Raw genomic sequence first — 19,965 nt, 5'->3', positions numbered from 1 at the left:
TCGGGCAGAACAGAATTTTCTATAACCATTTTGAAGGTTTGTGTGGGACTTCAATGTAGCAGACAGAAGGAAATCATCTGCCTCATTTGCATACCTGGCAGGATTCTAGTACAAGTTACTGACTGGTCAAAAGATTGTTACTAGTGCACCACATGGGTTTGTTTCCAAGTGTCCGTCTTTGGGGAAAACTTGTGACAATTGCCCCATATAGGATTGAGTCAACACATTGGGGAAGAGTGGGCTAGAAGGAAATGCCATACCAGAGAGACGTAATAATTTAAAGCCATATCCCTGAGGCCTTGTACACATGGCAACATAACACTAATGGAGGAATAGTTCCTCACACTGGTTGGAATTATTCAGATAACTACAATCAGCTGAAGACATCACACCATCAGCCAACTAATCTAGGGTCATGGCTGCCAAGCAATTTTTTTTAAAAATGCAGGAATAGAACAGGAAATCTCCAAACCCCTCCTAAAACTGAACAGGGAAACATAACGAAGTCTGGGCCCCCTTTGCTAATCAGATGGGGATGATACAGCAGTAAGGATAGAATTTCATCAAGAAATCCAATGTGGATCAATGAGAGCTCTGGCAGAGATCATTCAACCCTCTCAGTGGCTGGTGGGGAGATGAAGGCTCCACCTGTCTCAATCCACTCTCTGGAAAATTTAATGATTCCCATTTCAAGTTTCTATGGAGGCCTGCCGCAAAACTGGGGGCTTAAGAAACATGGAATTGAACAGTATTTTGCAGTAGATGAAGTTTGATGCTCAGCTCATTAGAGTATTTTAAAGGGCATCTAGGGGTGCTTCCAAGTGAGGTTGTTATTGAGCCATCAGCCTGCCTCATTAATGGAATTTTATGTGGGGGGGCGTGTCCAGATGGTGTCTTTTTGACTATCAGTACTAGGAGCTGCCTGTGTGGAAGCACCCTAGATACGTCATTAATGTTTAAAGCAGAGGGCTTCCTGTTTCGATGCAGAAGCTGAACTGATATACCTCCTAATTTTCTCCTAAGCATCCAGTTAACTTTCTCTTTAGAGCTTATGGTATGATAAAGAAGATGGCATATGCTGCTCATAGAATGCTTGCCTGCTCAGGGCCAGATGACAGGTTACAGTAGACTTTCCCAACCTTGTGCCTTCCAGATTTGTTGGACTACAACTCTTATCATCCCTAACCAGCAAAGTGATGGAGCTGTAGTCAAACACATCTGGGGAGTACTGGGTTGCGGAAGGCTGTGTTACAACATAGCCATGTGTAGCAGTAGCCAGAAGGCTGCTTTTCTGCTACAAAATATCCTTAGGAGTGAAGAGGGCAGTTTAAATACCTAACTTTTCTCCCACCTGCTACTTTTACTTTATTATTTATTTAATAGTTTTAATATCCTGCCCTTCAGGGAACCTACCTTCACAGGGCAACTTACAATGCCGTTTACAAATTATAAAAACACCAACTGTCCTGTAATATAAAATATATAACAACATAAACAGCAAATAAAAAAACCTTTATAAAATGAACCCTAAATCATCTGAAAGCTGTTCATGATAATATTTTTTTTTCTAGGGTTCTTCTAAAAACCAAAAGAGAAGGCCATACCTATTGCCCTGGGAAGAGAGAGTGTCAGGGCCACCACAGAAAAGGTCCTGTCCCAGGTGCTCACCAGCCTTGTAGCTCTTGCTGAAGAACCTGAGGGCAGGGCATCAGAAGCTGTTCACAAGGGTTGGGCAAGTTGGTATGAGTGCAAGTGGTTCTTCAGATAAGCTGGTCCCAAGCTATTTAGGGCTTCATAAGGTAAAACCTGCAACTTAAACTGGGCCCAGAAATGACTAGGCAGCCAATGTAGTTGGCACAGAATAGGTTTTAAATTATCAGAATGCCTAGCTCCTACAAGCATTATTGCTGCCCCATTCTGGCACCAATTGAAGTTTTTGAATCCTCTTGAAGGGCAGTCCTACGGAGAGCACGTTATAGTAATCTAGCTTGGAGGTAACTAAGGTGTGTTTTATAGAAGCAAGGTGCCCTTCTAGATAAGGCTGGAGCTCGTGAATCAGCAAAAGCTGATAAAGAAGTATTCTTGGCTACGGCTAACACTTGTGCTTCTGAAGAAAGCATTGAATCCAGGAGTACTCCCAAATGGGCCTTTGGCACAGGGGTGGGCAACTTGTGGCCCTCCAGTTGTTTCCAGAGTACAGCTCCCATCATTCCTCACCTTTGTCTGTGCTGGCTAGAGCTGATGGGACTTGCAGCCTGACAATATCTGGAGGACCACATGTTCCCCATCCCTACTTTAGCCCAAACTTCCAGATGACTTCACCCAGTGGTTTAATGTAAATGTTTAAAAGCACAGGGAACAGAATGGGATAAAGCCAGGAGATAGAAGTCCCCAGCACACACCCTCTGGCCCTACCCTCCAGGTAGGACTGAAGCCACTGCAAGACCCAGAAAGGTGATTCAGCCAGGATCAAAAGCTGCTGAGAGGTCCAGGAGAATCAACAGCATTGCACTCCCCCTGTACATTCTCCATCAAGGCAGTTTCTGTCCTATATCCAGGCAGAAATCAGATTTGGATGGATCTAAATAGTCAGTGTCCACCATGGCTGGCTGGAGTTGACAAGACACCATTCATTCCAAGATCTTGCCCCAAAATGGCAGATTAGAAATGGGGTGATAATTCTCTGAAGCCATAGGATCTAAATATAGCTTTTTAATAACATAAGAAAAGCCATGCTGGGTCAGACCAAGGGTCCATCTAATCCAGCATTCTCTTCATGCAGTGGCCAAACCAGCTGCCTGTGAGAAACATTTTTTACAAGTGGTTTTGTTACTGCTTCCTTTAAAAGCAAAGGGGACTACACCGTCAATGAGTGAGGCATTTACCGGCGCCGACACACACAAAAAATAAGCCCAGAGCTGCAATTTTAGAAGCCAAGTTCAGCAAGGATCCAAGAAGCAGATGAGATCAACTATCTCATTCTTTCTGGCAGCTTATTTGCATTATCAGGCCGCACAAGTTGAAAGGTATCCATAATAACAGCACCAGACAGAGGCTTGGCTGCCTCCATCTCACATTCTGTTAAATCTATGGCATCTAAGTCAAAGCAGATATGAATGGTTTTATTTATAATTGTACTGCAAGTTGATTGCACAGGCCTTCAGCTGTTCTACCAGATTAAGAAGGCCCCAATACTTTTGTTATTGTTTTATCAAGAAGATAAATGTTGTGTAGTTCACAAGTGGGCTAATGCCGATAGACATCTAAAGCCTCCCCCCCACCGGATCTAAAATTACCTAGCTGCACAACTGTAAGGGTGGGTAGGGATACACTGCAACCACTAAAATAAAAAGATAAAAAAATAGGTGCATCTTGTTGCCTTTAGTTAGTAGTCAAGAGCCTTTGGCCGTCTTTGGGTATGTGCTTTGGGCTATCTTCTCTCCATGTAATACTCATTACATACTTCCTCAATCTATGGCCATGCTCAACATATCTGAAGGGCATCAGGTTGGGTACAGTTGCCCTGCTATGTGGAGGAGTACACAGTGACCCAGTTTGCATGTAATGGCAGCATATTGTAGGTTAATTAACCCACGATTTGCCAGGGTTGTGTGCTGCTGCCATTTTTAATATGCAGCCTCCAGTCTAACATTTTGTGATGTGCGAACCCGGACACTACGTGTTAATCAAACCACAGTTAACAATTAGTTCTTAGGGTAACTGCGGGTTGTTTAACCCATGAGTAACTCATCGTGTCTGGGTTTGCACATCATGAAATAACCTCTGACCAGGCCGATCAGAAGGTGCAAATTCAAAATGGCACTGGCACATGTCAGGCAAGCAACCTGGCAAATTGTGGGTTAATTTAATAATTAACCACAATTTTCTACCATTATGTGTGAATGGGCCCAATGTCTATTGATGTATTTATTTTGTAATGTGCCTCTGTAGTCCATGGTAGTGCCCTGCAAAGCCCCACACAACTGCTTTTCACTGGTGCTTTGACCTGGGTGTCTTGCTAAAAATATTTGCATGTGCCCTTGTATAAAGTAGGGAGCACCACACAGAAACAGTCTCAAACAAGCCACCTAGGTGAAGCCAACTATAGTAGCTTCCCAGAGGAACATGGACCAGTGTCTTGTTTTCAAAATATGGGAAGCATGCTTTAGAGATCTATGTAGAGCTTTTCTTCAACATTAGCTATTTAGAGCTAAAAGTGGGGTGGGAGTGTTGCATATCCTGGCTAATATGTACCTAGCTGACGCAGTACTAAATTTTCTAGGGAAAGGAGCAGGAGGAGACACTTAGACAATACTGCAACACCGATTAGACTAGGTTGTGCTGAAAGGATTCGTATTACGAATGCTCTCCAAAAACAAAGTGGTGAATGGTTTATTAACATCAGATCGATGAACCAGAATGATTTCACAATTAAACAAAAATATCCAGCAAAAGGTGAGCTGGTGGTAGGACTGGATTCCTTTTGTGCCTTCGCTGTGGATTGTTCGGCTGTGTGGCACTGAATTTACAGGGATTAGCAGGTCGATGACCTGGCTACTGGCAAATCAAAATAAAAGCGGTGGAAAATAATACAGGGAAGGAGAGAACACAAGCAAGCCACAGGAAAAAGAGAAAAGGGAATGTGTGGGAGCAGACAACTTCTGGTCTACATAGCTTGTAAAAGTGGGTTGGAGAGAGTCCGTGAGCTGAAGGAAATGCTTGTGATGATCTCAGGGGGTTAAGCTCCTCTGCCAGGAATTTGCAGTTTTTCCCCGGGTCGAAGGGTGGCGGGGAGAGAGAGCCAGGCGCACGAGTGGAGAATTCTCCATTGGTCTGGAATGTCTGAGCTGAGCAAGGGATTTTTGTGGATACACAGCCTAGTGTGAGCAGTGCCTCAACTACTGCTGTCGCCTCTGGGACAGCTGAACTGGGTGACAATGTCCTCGTCGGAGCGGCCCACTGTGACCCCCCAGCGCCATGACCCCTGCCGCCGCACTGTTCATCTCCTGAGGAAGATGCGCTCAGATGTCAGTAGGCTCCTGGAGTCCTATGTAAGTCAGCATTGAAAACTCTCTCCTCTGTTGCTTCAGTGTCTCTTTGCTTACAGCCCCTAGGTACCTTGCTCTTTTTAAATGATTGCTTTTTTAAGCCGTGACACACTTGCTGCTTCTTGGAGGAGAAGCTGGCTTTTGATGTGAACTTTTCGAAAGAGCAAAGCCTTTGCTATGCTGTAAGAAAGAAGACGTACTAGTGCTGGTGTGCCCAACCAGGTGTGAACCCTTAGCAAAGTGAGAAAAGAGCATTTCCCTAGACAAAGAATAATGGGCTTTGTGCTATTTCTTCTCACAAATGAGAATCTTCCCAGTTGAGACTTGTTAGCATTACCAGTCTTGGATGACTTTAATTTGGAGCTCTTGTTCAATCTATAGCTAAGTGTGGTGATTCCTGTAAGGGCTCAGTTAGTTCCTTCTATGCATCACAGGTTACTGAATGTATTTCTGTTGAAACTGTTAAGCCCCTGAACCTAGCTTGTGTTTAGCTAAATCCCATTCTTCGGAAGGGCATCTTATCTTGATCTGAAGGCTGCAGTCACCTGCTCCTCATCCTACTCCCTTTTGAAAACTATATAGTTTTCTATCTTTAACAATAAGGGGGTGAATCACAGGTGCACAGAAATATAATTGGAATGGACGAAATGTCATATGTATTGGTCCACTCCTGTCCAAAGGCAGAATCACCTACTCACAGCTCAGCTGGTGCTTCAGTGCAGAAAGGTGCCCTGCTGGTCAAAGATGCTCTAAATAACTCAAGCAATAATGCAGAGCCATACATATTGTGGGGCAAGGAAGAATCAAGAGAATAAGCAATATTTGACCTGGAGGAAAAATAATTTCCACCCCCATACTTGATGATGAGCTATCAAACCTTGTGTGTGAGAAAATCCATTCATTGATTCTTGCAGAAGGAATATTTTGGAGCAGCCTATCATGGTAAGAAGAAGATTCTCCATCTCTGTTGGGATTCTGAATAGAAACTTAATTTTATTATTTTGTGGTAGTCCTGGCTGGAAGGGTGGGGGTGTGGTGGGGGCAGAAACAACAGGATGGAATGGAAATATTCAGCTCTTATAATATTGTGCCATCTTGTGGGGACTATGTGTATAACTTCTTTGATTTGGACTCATATCCAGATGAGGCTCATGCTTTATGCTCCCATAGATCCTTTTTTTTTGGTACATTGCTCACTATATTGTACCACCCTCCTATATCCTGATCACCTCTCCATCAAATGTCCAGTCAGGTCAATGCACAAAGAGCACTTTAAAAAAAAATAGTATATCTGTGGCACATACCAAAGAGTGCCTACTGAACACAAGGCTCTCATTATCCAAAAATAGGGTCCAATCCTGATTATTTTCCAGTTCCAGAAAAAAAAGTCTGCTTCTCCTAAGGATTGCAAACAGCCAGAATACCAGAAAAACCCAGCAATGTTGGCCATTTCCCAAAATCTTAATAGGCCTGTCTTTGGAATGCTGAGGGGAATGTAGTGTACTGAAATTACTGTCAAAGGGCCCCAATAGCTAAGATCTCCTGGTGGAGAATATTGCATAAAAGTGTTAAAGCCAGGTGTTACATCTACAAAAGCTGACCGTCTCTGCTCCATGATCCTCTTACTCTCACCTCACCCACCTATTGCAGGGACAGTCTCATATCACTTTGAATGCTGTTAAAAGTCAATCCAGACCACCCACATCACATACCTCCCTGATCTTCTCTGAAGCATCTGGTTTGATGGTCAGATCCTGCCTCTGTTACACTTACCAGATGGCTGTCTTTCCTCTCAACGTGGAGTGTGTGTGTGTGAGGGGGGATTACTTCAGTGCTCATGTCCTAAAGTACATTGAGACTGCAATCCTACAATACTTACCTGGGAGTAAGCCCCACTGAACTCAATGGGCCTTACTCCTGGGTAGATAGAATCCCCTTCCCACCTCTCCCTACCCATGTGCACATTCTCAAAGGCCCATCTCGGGGAGGGGCGGGGGGACATTGTAAGTTGTCATGCAAGAATTCCATTTATATCAAAGTTATTACTCTAAATATTTACTTGTTCCCCAAGAGGGAAGTCTCTGCTTGTCTGATTTTTAATGCTAGGAAATTAATATGTTATACTAGGTTTATGGTCATTATGTTACCAAGTTTCTCATTGTTTTAGGCTTGTGTTTCCATGTCGCAGTAGCTCCTTCCTTCGGGACATAGCTGAGGTTGCTCACCTTTGTGTGATTACTTCTGCTATAACATAAGTTGATTTTCTGCTGTCACTAGACACCAGGATATTAACAGTTTTGCTGTGTTCTGAAAAGGTTTTCCAGAGGTCAGGAACAACTGGAGTGCATTGGTGCTACTTTCCTGGCTTGGCTTGAGCAAAGTCCCATTTAAAGCTGTCATTTTAAAAAGTTGTAAGGAGGGGGATACAAAAGGTTTTATCTTTTATTTTTTTTATCTTCTGAGCAAGTAGGTTTTCAGTAATTTCTCTCTAACATTTTGTAATGGAGAACTGTGTCTGTGTCCATGACCTTGAAAAAGCCGTGTCAACTGTCAAAACCCATCAGATATCAAACAGAGGCATTAAGTACCAAATCATTTTGTCACTTGCTATTCATGTCAAATAACAACATCAGTTGTATCAAAAATTGCATATTGAAAATGAAATTTATTTGTTTGTTTTACAAACTTTTACGCTGCCTTAAAAATGTTTTCCCAAGGCAGCTCACAGTACAGAAACTTTAACCAAAAATCATACATACATACATACATACATACAGTTTATTGCTTCTTAGTCAATCAGGCCATCCACACACAAAACAAATAGAATTCTCACATCAACCAAAAGGGAAACCGAAGTACAGATTATTAATAAAATAACTAACAAGAGGAAGTTAAAAACATTTTAAAATCCTAAAACAATATTTGCCAGAATGTTATTACCATGTTTACAGATTTAGTTTTTTTTATAACAGTCAATGACTTTCATCTCTCAAGGGCTTGACTGACAAACTTAGCAGTCCTATATGAAGTATAGTGATCTGTTCCAGCTAATAATAATCGAGTTATGCTTGCACTGGAAGTATCCTCAAGCGCAGCTAATAGGGGCTCAAGGTATTGCTTCCTCAAATCGATGTACAATGGGCATTCTTCTAGAAAGTGTACCATGTCCTCTACCTTGGGGCAACCAGCTGGGCAATCTGCACTCATGCCATGATGGGTCCTATAACGTGCCTTCACCTCCATCAATTGCAGTGAGTTCAGTCTGCACCTAGTCATGAGCCATCTCAATTCATGTGAGGTGATGGAAATCAAATACGGGGGAACCTTCCCCAGAGAGGTAATGATGCTTTTATAGATCTTGTTAGAGCGACTTTCAGCAGCAACAGCCATTGCTGTTTGAATATCAACATCTTGTAACCTCTTTGAAATCTCATCCCTAGCTCTATCATAGCCCCTCGCAAGCAAATATGATTGTGAAAAGCCCAACTCAGAGATAGATGCGGTTATCTTGTCTGCCCATGAGCCCCTTCCCATAGCTTCATATGCTAATTAGACCAAGGGGGAGGCCAGTTGGAACACTGTCTTTAACCAGAAGAAAGTAGCAGCTTTTTGGACAAGCATTCCCACTGAGTGACAAGCTGTTTCTAGTCAGACAATGGCCTTAGAAGAGGATCTGGGAACCCTAAGTACTCTGGATAGAAATTTATGCTGCACTGACTCCAATGAAGTAATGTTAGCATGGGTCCAGGCAGGTGCCCCATATAATATTTGGGGAAGTAATTTGCCCTTGTATAGCTCTATTAAAGGGGCCACCATCTTACCACCTGTCCAGCAGTAAAACGAAGAATGGCATTACTAGTTGCATTGGTTGTCAGGGCTATTGCTTTCAAGTGCTCAGACCAAGATCCTGAACTTTGAAATGTCACTCCTAGGTATTTATATTTGTCGACCTGATCAAGCAGGTGGTTATCTAGCCACCATTGGTATTTTTTCCTCCTTTTGCCAAAGACTAAGATTTTAGTTTTTTCATAGTTGACCTGAAGGGTTTTTCTCATACAATATGAGCTTGGGGCTCTTAAAAGCCTATGCATCCCCACCTGCATGTATGACAGGAGAACAGCATCATCTGCATATAATAACACTGAAATACTCCTGTCCTTTAAAAGAGGTGGGAAGAAGTCTGGACTAGATAAGTAGGGACCCATATCATTAAGATATAGATTGAATAAAAGAGGTGCAAGCAAACATCCCTGGCGCACTCCTTTGTTAACAAATAATGGGGTCTGAAAGATCACCTGAAGACACTCTCACACGCAAGACAGAATTCTCATACAGCCCCTGTATTCTCCTGAGCAATTTATGGTCCACATTTAAAAATGTAAGCTTCTGCCAAAGGCAGGGTCTAGATATAGAATCAAAGGCTGCTCAAAGGTCTACAAAAGCAGCAAAAAGTGAGTGATAAGGGGGAGACATATATTTCCCAGCCAAATATTTTAGTAGGAAACAATGGTCTACTGTAGATCTGCCACATCGGAAGCCTGCTTGTTCTTCAGCTAGGAGATTCTCCCTGAGCACTCAATTTTCCAGCTTATCTAAAAGATGTCTTGCATACAACTTACTTATAACATCCAGTAGGCTTATAGGGCGATAATCCTTAGGGTCTGACCGATTGCCTTTTTTATAAATAGGCACTACAATAGCCACTGCCCAATCTTGGGGAAATTTCCCAGTTCTGTCAATAAGTGTAAATAAGGTTGCCAAAAATAATACAATAACATCAGTATCTAAAATAACAAAACAAACATTTAAAATGTAAAAACTAAAAGATCAGTGTAAAATGCACCAGAGCAAGAAACCAACACAGAATCAACAATATGACTTATTTTTAAAACAGTTAAAACTTGAGCAATACTAAATACTGAGAGCCCCGTCTCCCCTGCTACCAGCCATCACACTGAGACCATCAGAGGGAGGGGAAGCAGCTGCCCTTCCACTTTGTCCATGACCTGTTGAACTTTGCAACTAAGAATCTAGTACCTGCATTTTCCTTTTTTCCTCCTCCCTCCCAATTCCTTTTCCTTTTGTATCATGTTTTTTAGATTGTAAGCTTGAGGACAGGGGCTATCTTAAGAAATATCTCTATGAGCTGCCTTGGGAGCCTTTTTGGCTAAAGGGTGAGATAAAATGCTATAAATAAATAATCACAATAATAAATTAAAACCAGCCCATCTTCTCTACCCAAAGGTGAATTGAAATTAAAAACAAAATCTTTAGGGTCTGCCTAAAAGAAAATAGGGAAGAAGCCAGATGTACTTCTCGAGGGAGGGAATTTCAGAGATATATTGCTGTTTTAAATCTGTATTTTAAATCCCTGCATTGCTGCTAGGTTTTATTCTGGTTGTATTGTTATACTGTGGTTATAATGTTTTATATATTTTATATTGTTTTATTGTGTGCTCTTTGGTTTTAATTTTTGTGAACCGCCCAGAAAGCTTCGGCTATTGGGCGATATAGAAATGAAATAAATAAAAATAAAAATAAAAAATATGGGGCCACCACTGAAAAGGCCTTGCATTCCCACCAACCTGATCGTACCTACTGGCAGTTCTGCAAGTGGGGCCTTTGTGGCCAACTGTACGGGCAGGCAGATTAATATGAGTGTGGGTGGACCTTCAGGTAACCTGGGCCCAAAGCATTTAGGGTTTTAAAGCCCAATGCCACCTTTGAATTCATCCTCACAATCTGTATTATAGGATTTTGAAGAGGAGTTAGGTGCAACAGCCCCATGTTTATAGAAGCAAAATAATTTGCCTCTGACTGATTGAACAATAACTTTTCATACCTATACTCAATTGAAATAATCACCGACATCTCCGGGTAAGACTGGGAAAGACTGTTGTCTGAAATCTGAAAGTTTTAATTTTTGTGAGCTGCTCAGAGAGCTTCAGCTATTGGGCAGTATAGAAATGAAATAAATAATAAATAAATAAAAATAAATCCTGGAGAGCCGCTGCCAGTGGAACCTCTTTCAGCCCAAGGGCCAATTCAATGCCAGAGAAGCTCTCAGGGGCCATGTTCCAGTTGTAGGCAGGGCTGAGGGCCAAAGGGCTGGGGCCACCACCACCACCCATGCCAGCAAATTTTAGCTTAAAGCTCTTACTGCTAATAATTATGCCTGAGGAGAGGCATTTCCACCTTTCAGAAAGGGGCGAAACATGTACAAGACAGGAAGCACCAAATGCTTGGTGAGCGGGGGAACAGGGGCGAGGCCAGGGGAAGGAGGCATGGCCATCTGGGGAATCCCGGAGGGCCAGATTGGGAGGCCAGGAGGGGTGGATTTGGCCCCCGGGCCCGAGGTTTAACACCAGTGTTTTCGACAAGATGGAATTAGATAGACCAAGGAGCTAGTTTGGTGTCAGGCAGCTTCCTCTTTATGATCTTTGGGAAGATATATGAGGTGAATATCAGTTTGTATCTCTATGGCAAGTGTCTAGCCAGAGCCTTGTGCATTAGTCATAATTATCCATTCTGGTTCTCTTCTAGTGGCTCCTCTTACCAGGCCAGATCTATATCTTGTGTCATATCATTACGATCCCCCTTAGGCATTTATATCTCATAGGACACACTGTGACATTTGTTACAGTATTGTGGATAATGTGGAATAAAAAGCAGGAAATAACACTACAAAAGTGGTTTGTTGAATATGGAATGTGCTCCAACAGTTACCAGCGCACTTTAATACCGCTATAAAACTTTAGTGTAAATCTAGCCCAAGTATAGTTATGTCAGTTGATTCATTTATGATTCAGCTTCGGTCAGTTGTTGGTTTAATGGTGTCATTCCTTTTGAAAACTACAGAATTGGTACTTCTGGTGACTTCTTAGCTCCTAGTGATGGGCACGGAATTCCTGTTGACAGGATGAACTGCTGTGAGGTAACAATTGCATGAAAGAAAGAAAGAAAGAAAGAAAGAAAGAAAGAAAGAAAGGTGATATCTGTCTGAAAACCATTTTCTCCTCTCCCCCCTGCCCCACACCTTTTCCAATCTTCATCCTTTTAGGCTGAGAAGCAGGAGTTGGACAAAAACTTCAACCTTGACTCTGTCGATGGCGTGCCTACAGCTGACGCTGAACAGTGGAGTGAAATTTCAGAGGCTGAACGCCTGGGAGACAACCTGAAGGCCTACTGGGCATTTCAGATTTTACTGGATGAAATCCTGGAAGAGCAGAGGTCCAATTTGACACCAAATTATGTCTCTTTCCATGAGTCTATCCATTCGGTTGTCATCCAAGTCTCTGCTCTGGCTTACCAACTGGAGCAACTGATGGTAACATTGAAGCACAGTGTGCCAGCCAGAGAGGTGGAAAGTTCCAGAGATGCTGGTGAAAAGGGCTTGTTTGAGAAAAAAGTGAGGGGCATGAAGGTGCTGCAGGAGCTTGCTCGATGGACTGTCAGGTCTGTCCGGGACCTACAAAAAGTCTCCAAATCTGTTGAGGGGGACACCATCCCACATGCGAGTCGCTGCCTGGCTCAGGCCCAGGAAAACTGAAGCTGCGCTTCTCTGTTGGATTCTTACCTTCTCAAAGGCCATTCCTCAGTCTCGTCTGTGGTGTTAGATTAATATGGTATGGTCAGAGTGAGTCCTCTGAGAGCATGGCAGTGCATAATGCTTTCCAGGCATTAGTATTTATTTCCTTTTGAGAAATCCACAAACTCAAATCTTTCTAATCAGCATTAGATGGATTTACACAACCTTATTTTTTCATGTGGTGATTTCAGTGATCACATGGTGGCTGTTATTTATTTACCCTCCCTCTCCACACACACACACACACACACACACCCCACCCCACCCCACCCCACACACAGATACACACTTCATCCCATGAACTTGGCATGGGTCACAGTACAGCCTTACAGCAACCTTGTCAGAATTTAAACTGGGCGAGTTTGGCCAGCCAGCAAATTTCATGACCAACCAGAAATTTCAGCCTGTCTCTCCTTTTTCTAGTCTAAACCCAACACCATCATTGCTGTACCATGCTGGTTCTGTTGACGTTTTCCTCAAAATATTGTGTTAACTTTTAAAATTACATACTTGTGGTAGCTACTGAAGGAAGAGAATATTGATTTTAAATGAATTAGGGTGGTTAGAGTGTTGGACTTGGGAAAGACAGGTTCTAGTCCCCACTCGGCCATGAAGCTCACTGGGTGACTTTGGGCGAGCCACTGACTCTCAGCCGAACCCACCTCACAGAGCTGTTATGAGGATAAAAGGGAGAGGAATATCATGTACACCACCATAGACTCCTTGGGGGGAGGATGGGATATTAATGGAACAAATAAATAAATATTCAGGTGTTTGCCCAAACACACAAGGGCTAGGAGTGAGTGGGGTGGGGCTGTGCATAAAGCCCTGACTCCGATCTCCCCACACATCCGGGTTCCTCTTCAGACCTTCACATGCTTAGCATGAAGGCTTGAAAAGGGTTTCTAAGTGCACTTGGCTGAACACACTTGGAAGCTTCCTGTGCTTAGAAATCTCACACTGGACATGCAAATGTCTGAAGAGGAGCCTGCACAAGTAGGGATGTTAAGTGTGGGCTTGCATGCATAGCCCTGCCCCCTACTTACTTCTAGTCCTTGTATTCAGGTGATCTTGAATGTATTTGTGTTTTAGATTGGGCAACTTCAACTGAAATGAAACAATCGGCTGGATTCAACACTGTGGTACAGGACGTGTAACAGAGCTCTGCTCAGAGTTTGGAGCTAGGTGCTTGTCACAGGCATCCATTATGTCTGGGCCCTGATGAATGTTCACCACTTTCAATTGGGAAAAGGCCAAGCTGGCCTGGAGGTCTGACGGAGGAGCTCTACTAGTTGGAGTAAATCATGATAATATCATGGTGTCCAGCAAATGGGAGGAATTTGCCCTACCCCTTTCAGGTTCTCAGTTTTACCATGACCAGTTTCAAGCCATATACATCCACATTCCAGGGATGCTTAATTCTGAGCTTGAACATAATGAAAGACCTGGGGCCGATCTACATTGCACCCGCCATCACAATGAATTCGGTGTCCCATTGGGTTAAATGCTCTCGCATTAAAACATGATTATTCACACTCACCCATTTTCCCCGTTGCAGTGCTTCATCGAATGCGCGAGCTCGGTTCACACTCGAGCGCTGTGCTGTTTTCCTGTGCACGCTTGTCTGAGCTCGGATGCTAAGCGGGGTCAGCCCCGGTCAGTAGTTGGATGGGCGACCTCCTGGGAATCAGACTTCCTGCACTGAGCAGGGGGTTGCTCTATTCCCTCAAATGAGACTTCACAACTTTGAAGCTTTGAAGTTCATGCCTGAGTTAGAAAAAAAACATTGCGGAGAAGCCCTGATTCTGCGAGGATAACACCTTAATTTTTTAAAAAAAACATCCACAGCGAGGGATAAGAGGGGGTAAAACTTAATCTCATTTGAAGGGATAGAATAACCCCCTGCTCAGTGCAGGAAGCCTGATTTCCAGGCAGTCACCGATCCAACTACTGACCAAGGCCAACCCTGCTTAGTTTCCAAGATCAGACAAGCACACACACATCCAGCCCTTTGCTTGTTGCTGAGGGAATGAGGGCTACTGAGGAAGCTATGTGATCAGTAGCCAGAAGAAGACGTGGGACCGTCGAGAGCTGTGATTGGAAAGGAGGGAAATACAAACACCACCATATATGGACAGGCGGGGGAGGGGACTATGACCTGATAGGGTAGTGAAGGCGGGAGCACGGAAGTGGGAAATTCCGGTTCCAATTCGAGGCGGGTACTGCGTAGTGTGAAAGGTGGGTGGTGAAACCTCATTGGAAGTAAAAAAAGGCGGTAAGTGTAGATCCAGTCTAGGTGAGGGAGTAAGCCCCATTGAACATAGTGGGTTTTATTTCTGATAATGAGCGATTAAAAATACTTAGGGTGCAGGTCTATGCACACTTACTTCTGAGTAAATTCTACTGAACTTGATTAGAGATATGAAGGCCTGGAAAAAAAACTAAAAACCATCAGTATACTTTTTCCTCCATGGCCTTTTTTTTTGTGCTTGGGGGAAAAAAACAGTCAGTTCCACCCCTCGGGTTTTTTCTGGTTTTTTCCAGGCTGGGGGGGGATTCCCTGCATTCACATCTATAAACCTGATAAGAATTTCTAAGCAAATGTGGATAGGATTTTGGAGTTAGTGACTTAAATGAACTGCTGCGGGGGGGGGGGAGTTGTTTCTTTGGGACAGGTGAAAATCTTAATCTAAAATGTAAACTTAGGGAGCAATCCTATCTAGATAGGCGGCCGCCTCTGAACTCGAAGGTGACTGCTTATCCAAAGCAGGGTAGGAGAAGCACAGAGGGGATCGTTCCCTCCTCACTTCTCCTGCCCTGCATTTTCGGTTAGATAGCCAATTGCGGCTGTCTAGCTGTGGGAGGGCTGAGAGGAGGAGGAGGCTGCTGGACAACATTGGATGTGTCGTACAGGCATTTCTATCCTCTCCGCCCAGGAACGCCCCCCGGAACACCCTTTTCGGCTGCTCCATGCTCATCTTGTGAGCGTGAAAGACAGGGCTGTTCCGTGCTGCCTCCAAGGCAGTGCGGAAGTTGGGGGAGGTCAGTTCTCTGGAAACCGACCTCAGAGCGCGGGCTCCAAGGTCGGTTCCCGGAAAACAGCATATCCTGTGGCCATCTAGCCACTGTCTAGTGGCCATAGCATTGCTCCCTCCCTAAATCTGTTCAAATGACTAATTATTCATGTGGATCCTTCTTTAATGTATTCCAACTGCTTTTTAAAATGAACTATAAAGGAGAATGGGTTTTCTTCCTTTAAAATCTGCACTGGTTCTATGCTTTTGGAGTACTTAGTAGAAATGAAACCCATAGAATCACTCCTCTGAACATTCAGGTCCCAGTTCAGACAACAACTGACCATCAAAAACCAACTGTGATTTTGAAATGTTTACAGTCTAGTGTGTTTAAGCCAGAAGAACAAAAATGAACATGTGTAGTTCAGACTGGAATGAGTTATTGAGGGCTATCATTTCAGTTGCAGGAAGGAGTTTCTTCTGGATGACCTTGGGCAAATAGAAAAGAATAGAGGCTTTACTTAGTGCACGAAAGGGATAGGAAGGGGACATAATAGTTTTCCAATCCAACTCCCCACCCCCTCTCAAAGTGGAAGGACAGGTTTGTCTGTGGAGATGGATTTGTGTATGTAGTAGAGGGAGTATGGAAGGGCTTGTGACGATCTCGTAGAATTCTGCACCAAACTATCCCAGATTTTGCTTCCAGACTAAAATATATATGGAAATCAGTAAAAAGCATGCCCATGAATTTTGCTGTGAAGCTCTTTTTGCATAAATACTTCTCAACCTAGTAAATTGATAGGGAGGAGTCTTTTCCTGAATTTGGAATGTTTTGGTGCCAGAAAAGGAAAGAGAGCAAAGTAAGGGGGAGAAGCAATGTCTATGAGGGTGTTTATGAAGGGGTATGTATGTGATAGGGCTGCAGCAGTCCTTGGCACGCTTACTGGTGGTGGGAGGGGAGAATTCCCACTGAACTCAGTGGGACTTCCTTTGGAGTAAACATACTTGGATTGGGCTGTAAAGGTTACAAAGGAGAGCCACATTGCACAGAAGCCCACCCTCTCAACACTGGGCTCTGTTGCAAATACTGCCTCTGCTGAATACACCCCCCCACCCCCCACCATAGGCATGAAGGTGAAATCCCCAAGTTCTGATTTCAGATAGCAGATTTTGTGCAAAATTCTGCACATGTGGAAAATGACCCCTCTCATCTTTTGGGGGAGGGGAAGGAAGAAGTTTTGCTTCTGTCTGTGTTCACACAGAGGCCATGAACATCCAAGCAAATGTGATTCCTGGGGTCCTTCCAGACAGGCGCTAACAATCATAAAGCATTGTGCAACTATTTCATCTTTTCGTCCTCAACACATTTTCTATGGTAAGTAGAGGAGGGAATGGAAGAAGTGGTGGGAAAACAGGGGAGTGTTATGAGTGGATGATGTTATTGTCTAGACACCCACCTGGCCCTCATAAAAATCTGTGGGCAATGGTGCGATAAAACCCAGTATGGTATAGTTGTGAGAGTGTTGGGCTGGGAGCTGGGAGATTTGGGTTCTAGTCCCCATTCAGCCATGGAAGCCCACTGGGTGACTTTGGGCTAGTCACAGACTCTCAGCCCAACCTACCTCACAGGGTTGTTGTGAGGATAAAATGGAGAGGAGGAGGATAATGTAAGCTGCCTTGGGTTCCTTGCAAGAGGAAAAAAGGTGGGATATAAATGCAATAAATAAATAGGTAGGTACGCAGGCAGGTAGATAAATGCCTCATCTGGCAGTACCCTTGGAGAGGTTAGACTATCAAAAATTCAGGTCTGGGACTCCAGCAACTTCTTTAAAACTAGGGAAAGCAGCTGTACAATGATTTCTGTAAAACCAAAACAGTCTTCCCTTAGAACTGGACCATGAGAATACGAGCTTCTTCACACGGAGCTTTTTGAGATCACTCACTCACGGACGTTTGCGGGCCCTTTAGATGGCATCATGAATCTCCAGGGTGTCTCCTGCACTAAATCACCCTTATTCCATTGTTAAAAAGATCGGAGATAATGAGCTATTAAATTACCCCGCTTCTATTTCGCTTGAGTTCCCTCAGTGAAAAAGGAAAAGCTGCGAGAAGAGGAGCGAGTGAAACATGGAAAACTCAGATAAGGGGGAGAAGGAGGGAGAAAGGGAGGGGGGAATGGAAGCACATGTAATGGGAATCCATTGTTATCCTGCATTTAAAATGGAAGCAGAAAGCCCCGTTTTAAATGTGGGATTTTAGGCTGGTGTAGAGATGCTCTGAATACATATTTGCAAGGACATGGCTCAAAAGGCTAACAGCTTCCTACCATATTTTATAGAATGATGTTCTTTCATTGGATTGGATCCAGACTTCACTGTTCTGTGAATGGAAGGGTTCCTTGGCTTGGATCTAGCAGAGGCTCCCATTGGAGGAATAGGGAGAAAGTGACTTTGCTGATTTCCCCTTCCTCCTGCAGTTCCTCCTTCTGAGAGCCACCGCCCACATAATTCTAGGGGTTCGCTCAAGCCTCCAGAACAGATTCTTAGGTAGCTGCACGGGAGAGGAGGAATTGGTCAAAATTGCCTCCCCCCACCTTCTGCCTGTGGGAGCATCTAGTTAGCAGAGTACTGCTCTGGGCAACTCCAGAGCCAAAAGATTGCGTTTACCTTTCCGGCCTTATCTACTGTGCTCTTTCTAACTTGAATGTTTATATGTATTCCATTTTTTAAAATGTGACGTGTTTATTCTAGCAAGTTTGTACACCTTTAGAAATGTATGCAATTTAATGATTATGGGTGCTTCCTCATTTTTATATTGTGAGTTAAGTACTGATCAGAGAAATCACCCCTAACAACTTTAGAGTCCTCTAGCTTGGAAGTGTTGTGAAAGCATCATGACTTCTCTCAATGCAAGAAGGTTTCTGTGTCTGGAAAAAGATCATAACACCATCGTCATCACGGTCATCGTCATCCTCAACAGTAATAACCAATTAATCTAACCGATTACATGTAACAACGAGGTTGCAACATGTAATTGGTTAGATTAATTGGTTAAAACCCGTTTTGATTGACTAAAGAAAATGCCCATGATTAATGAGGCAGCAGTTTGTTTTTAAACAATGAATGACATCCAACGGCGAACATCTGCTATCAGAATGGATTTTTCCACCCCTTGCATCTCCCTGGCCTCCCCAGTTTGTTCTAGAAGGTTGGGAGCACTCTGGAGCAGATTTTGGGGGTAGACAGGAGGGATGCAGGGGGGGAGGAGAAAATTTCATTTGCATGAGTGAAAACCACGTGTACGACATTGGATGTTGCCCAGTGTATTACTTTTTAATACAAGTAATTATTAAAACTAGAGATCTTAGAAGAGGCATTGTCCCCTCTCTCATACACTGGAGGGAATGCCACTTCTAAGGTCATGCATGCTACTGCAGCGCTTGTGTGCATTCTCTAAAAACAAAATATGCTGTGTTTTTTGCATCAGAATTATTGTTTTACTCATGTGCAAGTTGAATCAACTAATTAATTGATTAATCTACAAACTCATGGAATCAACTAAGTGTTTTATTATTCATGTGAGAGCCATAATTATTGATCCGATTACACCAAAGCGTATTAAAAGTGATTTTATTAAATAAATTGTATTTTTAACAAAAAAATATGCTGTATTTATTTATTTTTAATGATGGTGTATTTGTAGTGATGATAATAGCAAAATACATTTCAAATGTGAAATACTTCAGGCTGAATCTTCTTTGGGCGTTGGGATAAGAAAGGAGGTGTGCAAATCTTGTTGCCACCAGCAGAGAGCAGCGATTCAAAAACGTTCAAATTAGGCTTTCCAACTTGGGGCATGCAGCAAATGGAACTCCATGCCCCTGGGACAGCCATTTGGCCCGCTCTTGGCTGGGCTTCCATCAGTGACTGGAGGCCTTTTTGCTCCACAAGCCTTCAGCCTGATTTTTTCTTCCTCCGGAACATGTCCCTCACCCCCTGCTCACTTCCCCGCCCCCTTTGACCAGCTTCCATTTTTCAGTGTGTGTATGTATTTTGTAATTTGTTTATGGATCGTTTTAATTCTTTTGATGTTAGCCCACATCTTGAGCACTCAGTTTTCAGATTGGAGAGGTGGCTCAGAAATCTGATAATAAATGGTCATTTATCTGGGATTAGAGAGGTGAGAGGGTATAAACTGCCTTTGAGTGGGATTAAGCTCGGACTCAGTTACCTAGGGCACAATCCTATGCATGTTTAGACAGAGAAAAGGCCTACAACTTTTGTAGGCCTTTTCTCTGTCTAAATATGCATAGGAT

At 43.3% G+C, this 19,965-nt stretch overlaps 1 protein-coding gene across 1 annotated transcript; it reads left to right on the top strand.

Moving 5' to 3' along the window:
- The first annotated feature begins 4,599 nt into the window (after positions 1 to 4,599).
- CNTF (ciliary neurotrophic factor) lies at positions 4,600 to 13,170 on the top strand. The gene is made up of 2 exons (XM_084860490.1): positions 4,600 to 5,051; positions 12,109 to 13,170. Exons 1-2 carry the CDS (start codon positions 4,938 to 4,940, stop codon positions 12,595 to 12,597), a joined length of 603 nt encoding a protein of 200 aa, XP_084716616.1. The 5' UTR covers positions 4,600 to 4,937; the 3' UTR covers positions 12,598 to 13,170.
- Positions 13,171 to 19,965: the final 6,795 nt, after the last annotated feature.

Source organism: Heloderma suspectum, chromosome 1 (assembly GCF_057233095.1).
Source record: "Heloderma suspectum isolate Gila_16-S chromosome 1, 16-S_ref, whole genome shotgun sequence".
NCBI lineage: Eukaryota > Metazoa > Chordata > Lepidosauria > Squamata > Helodermatidae > Heloderma > Heloderma suspectum.
The sequence above is the reverse complement of the archived record's forward strand: the minus strand, read 5'-3'. Positions and strand labels throughout refer to the sequence as shown.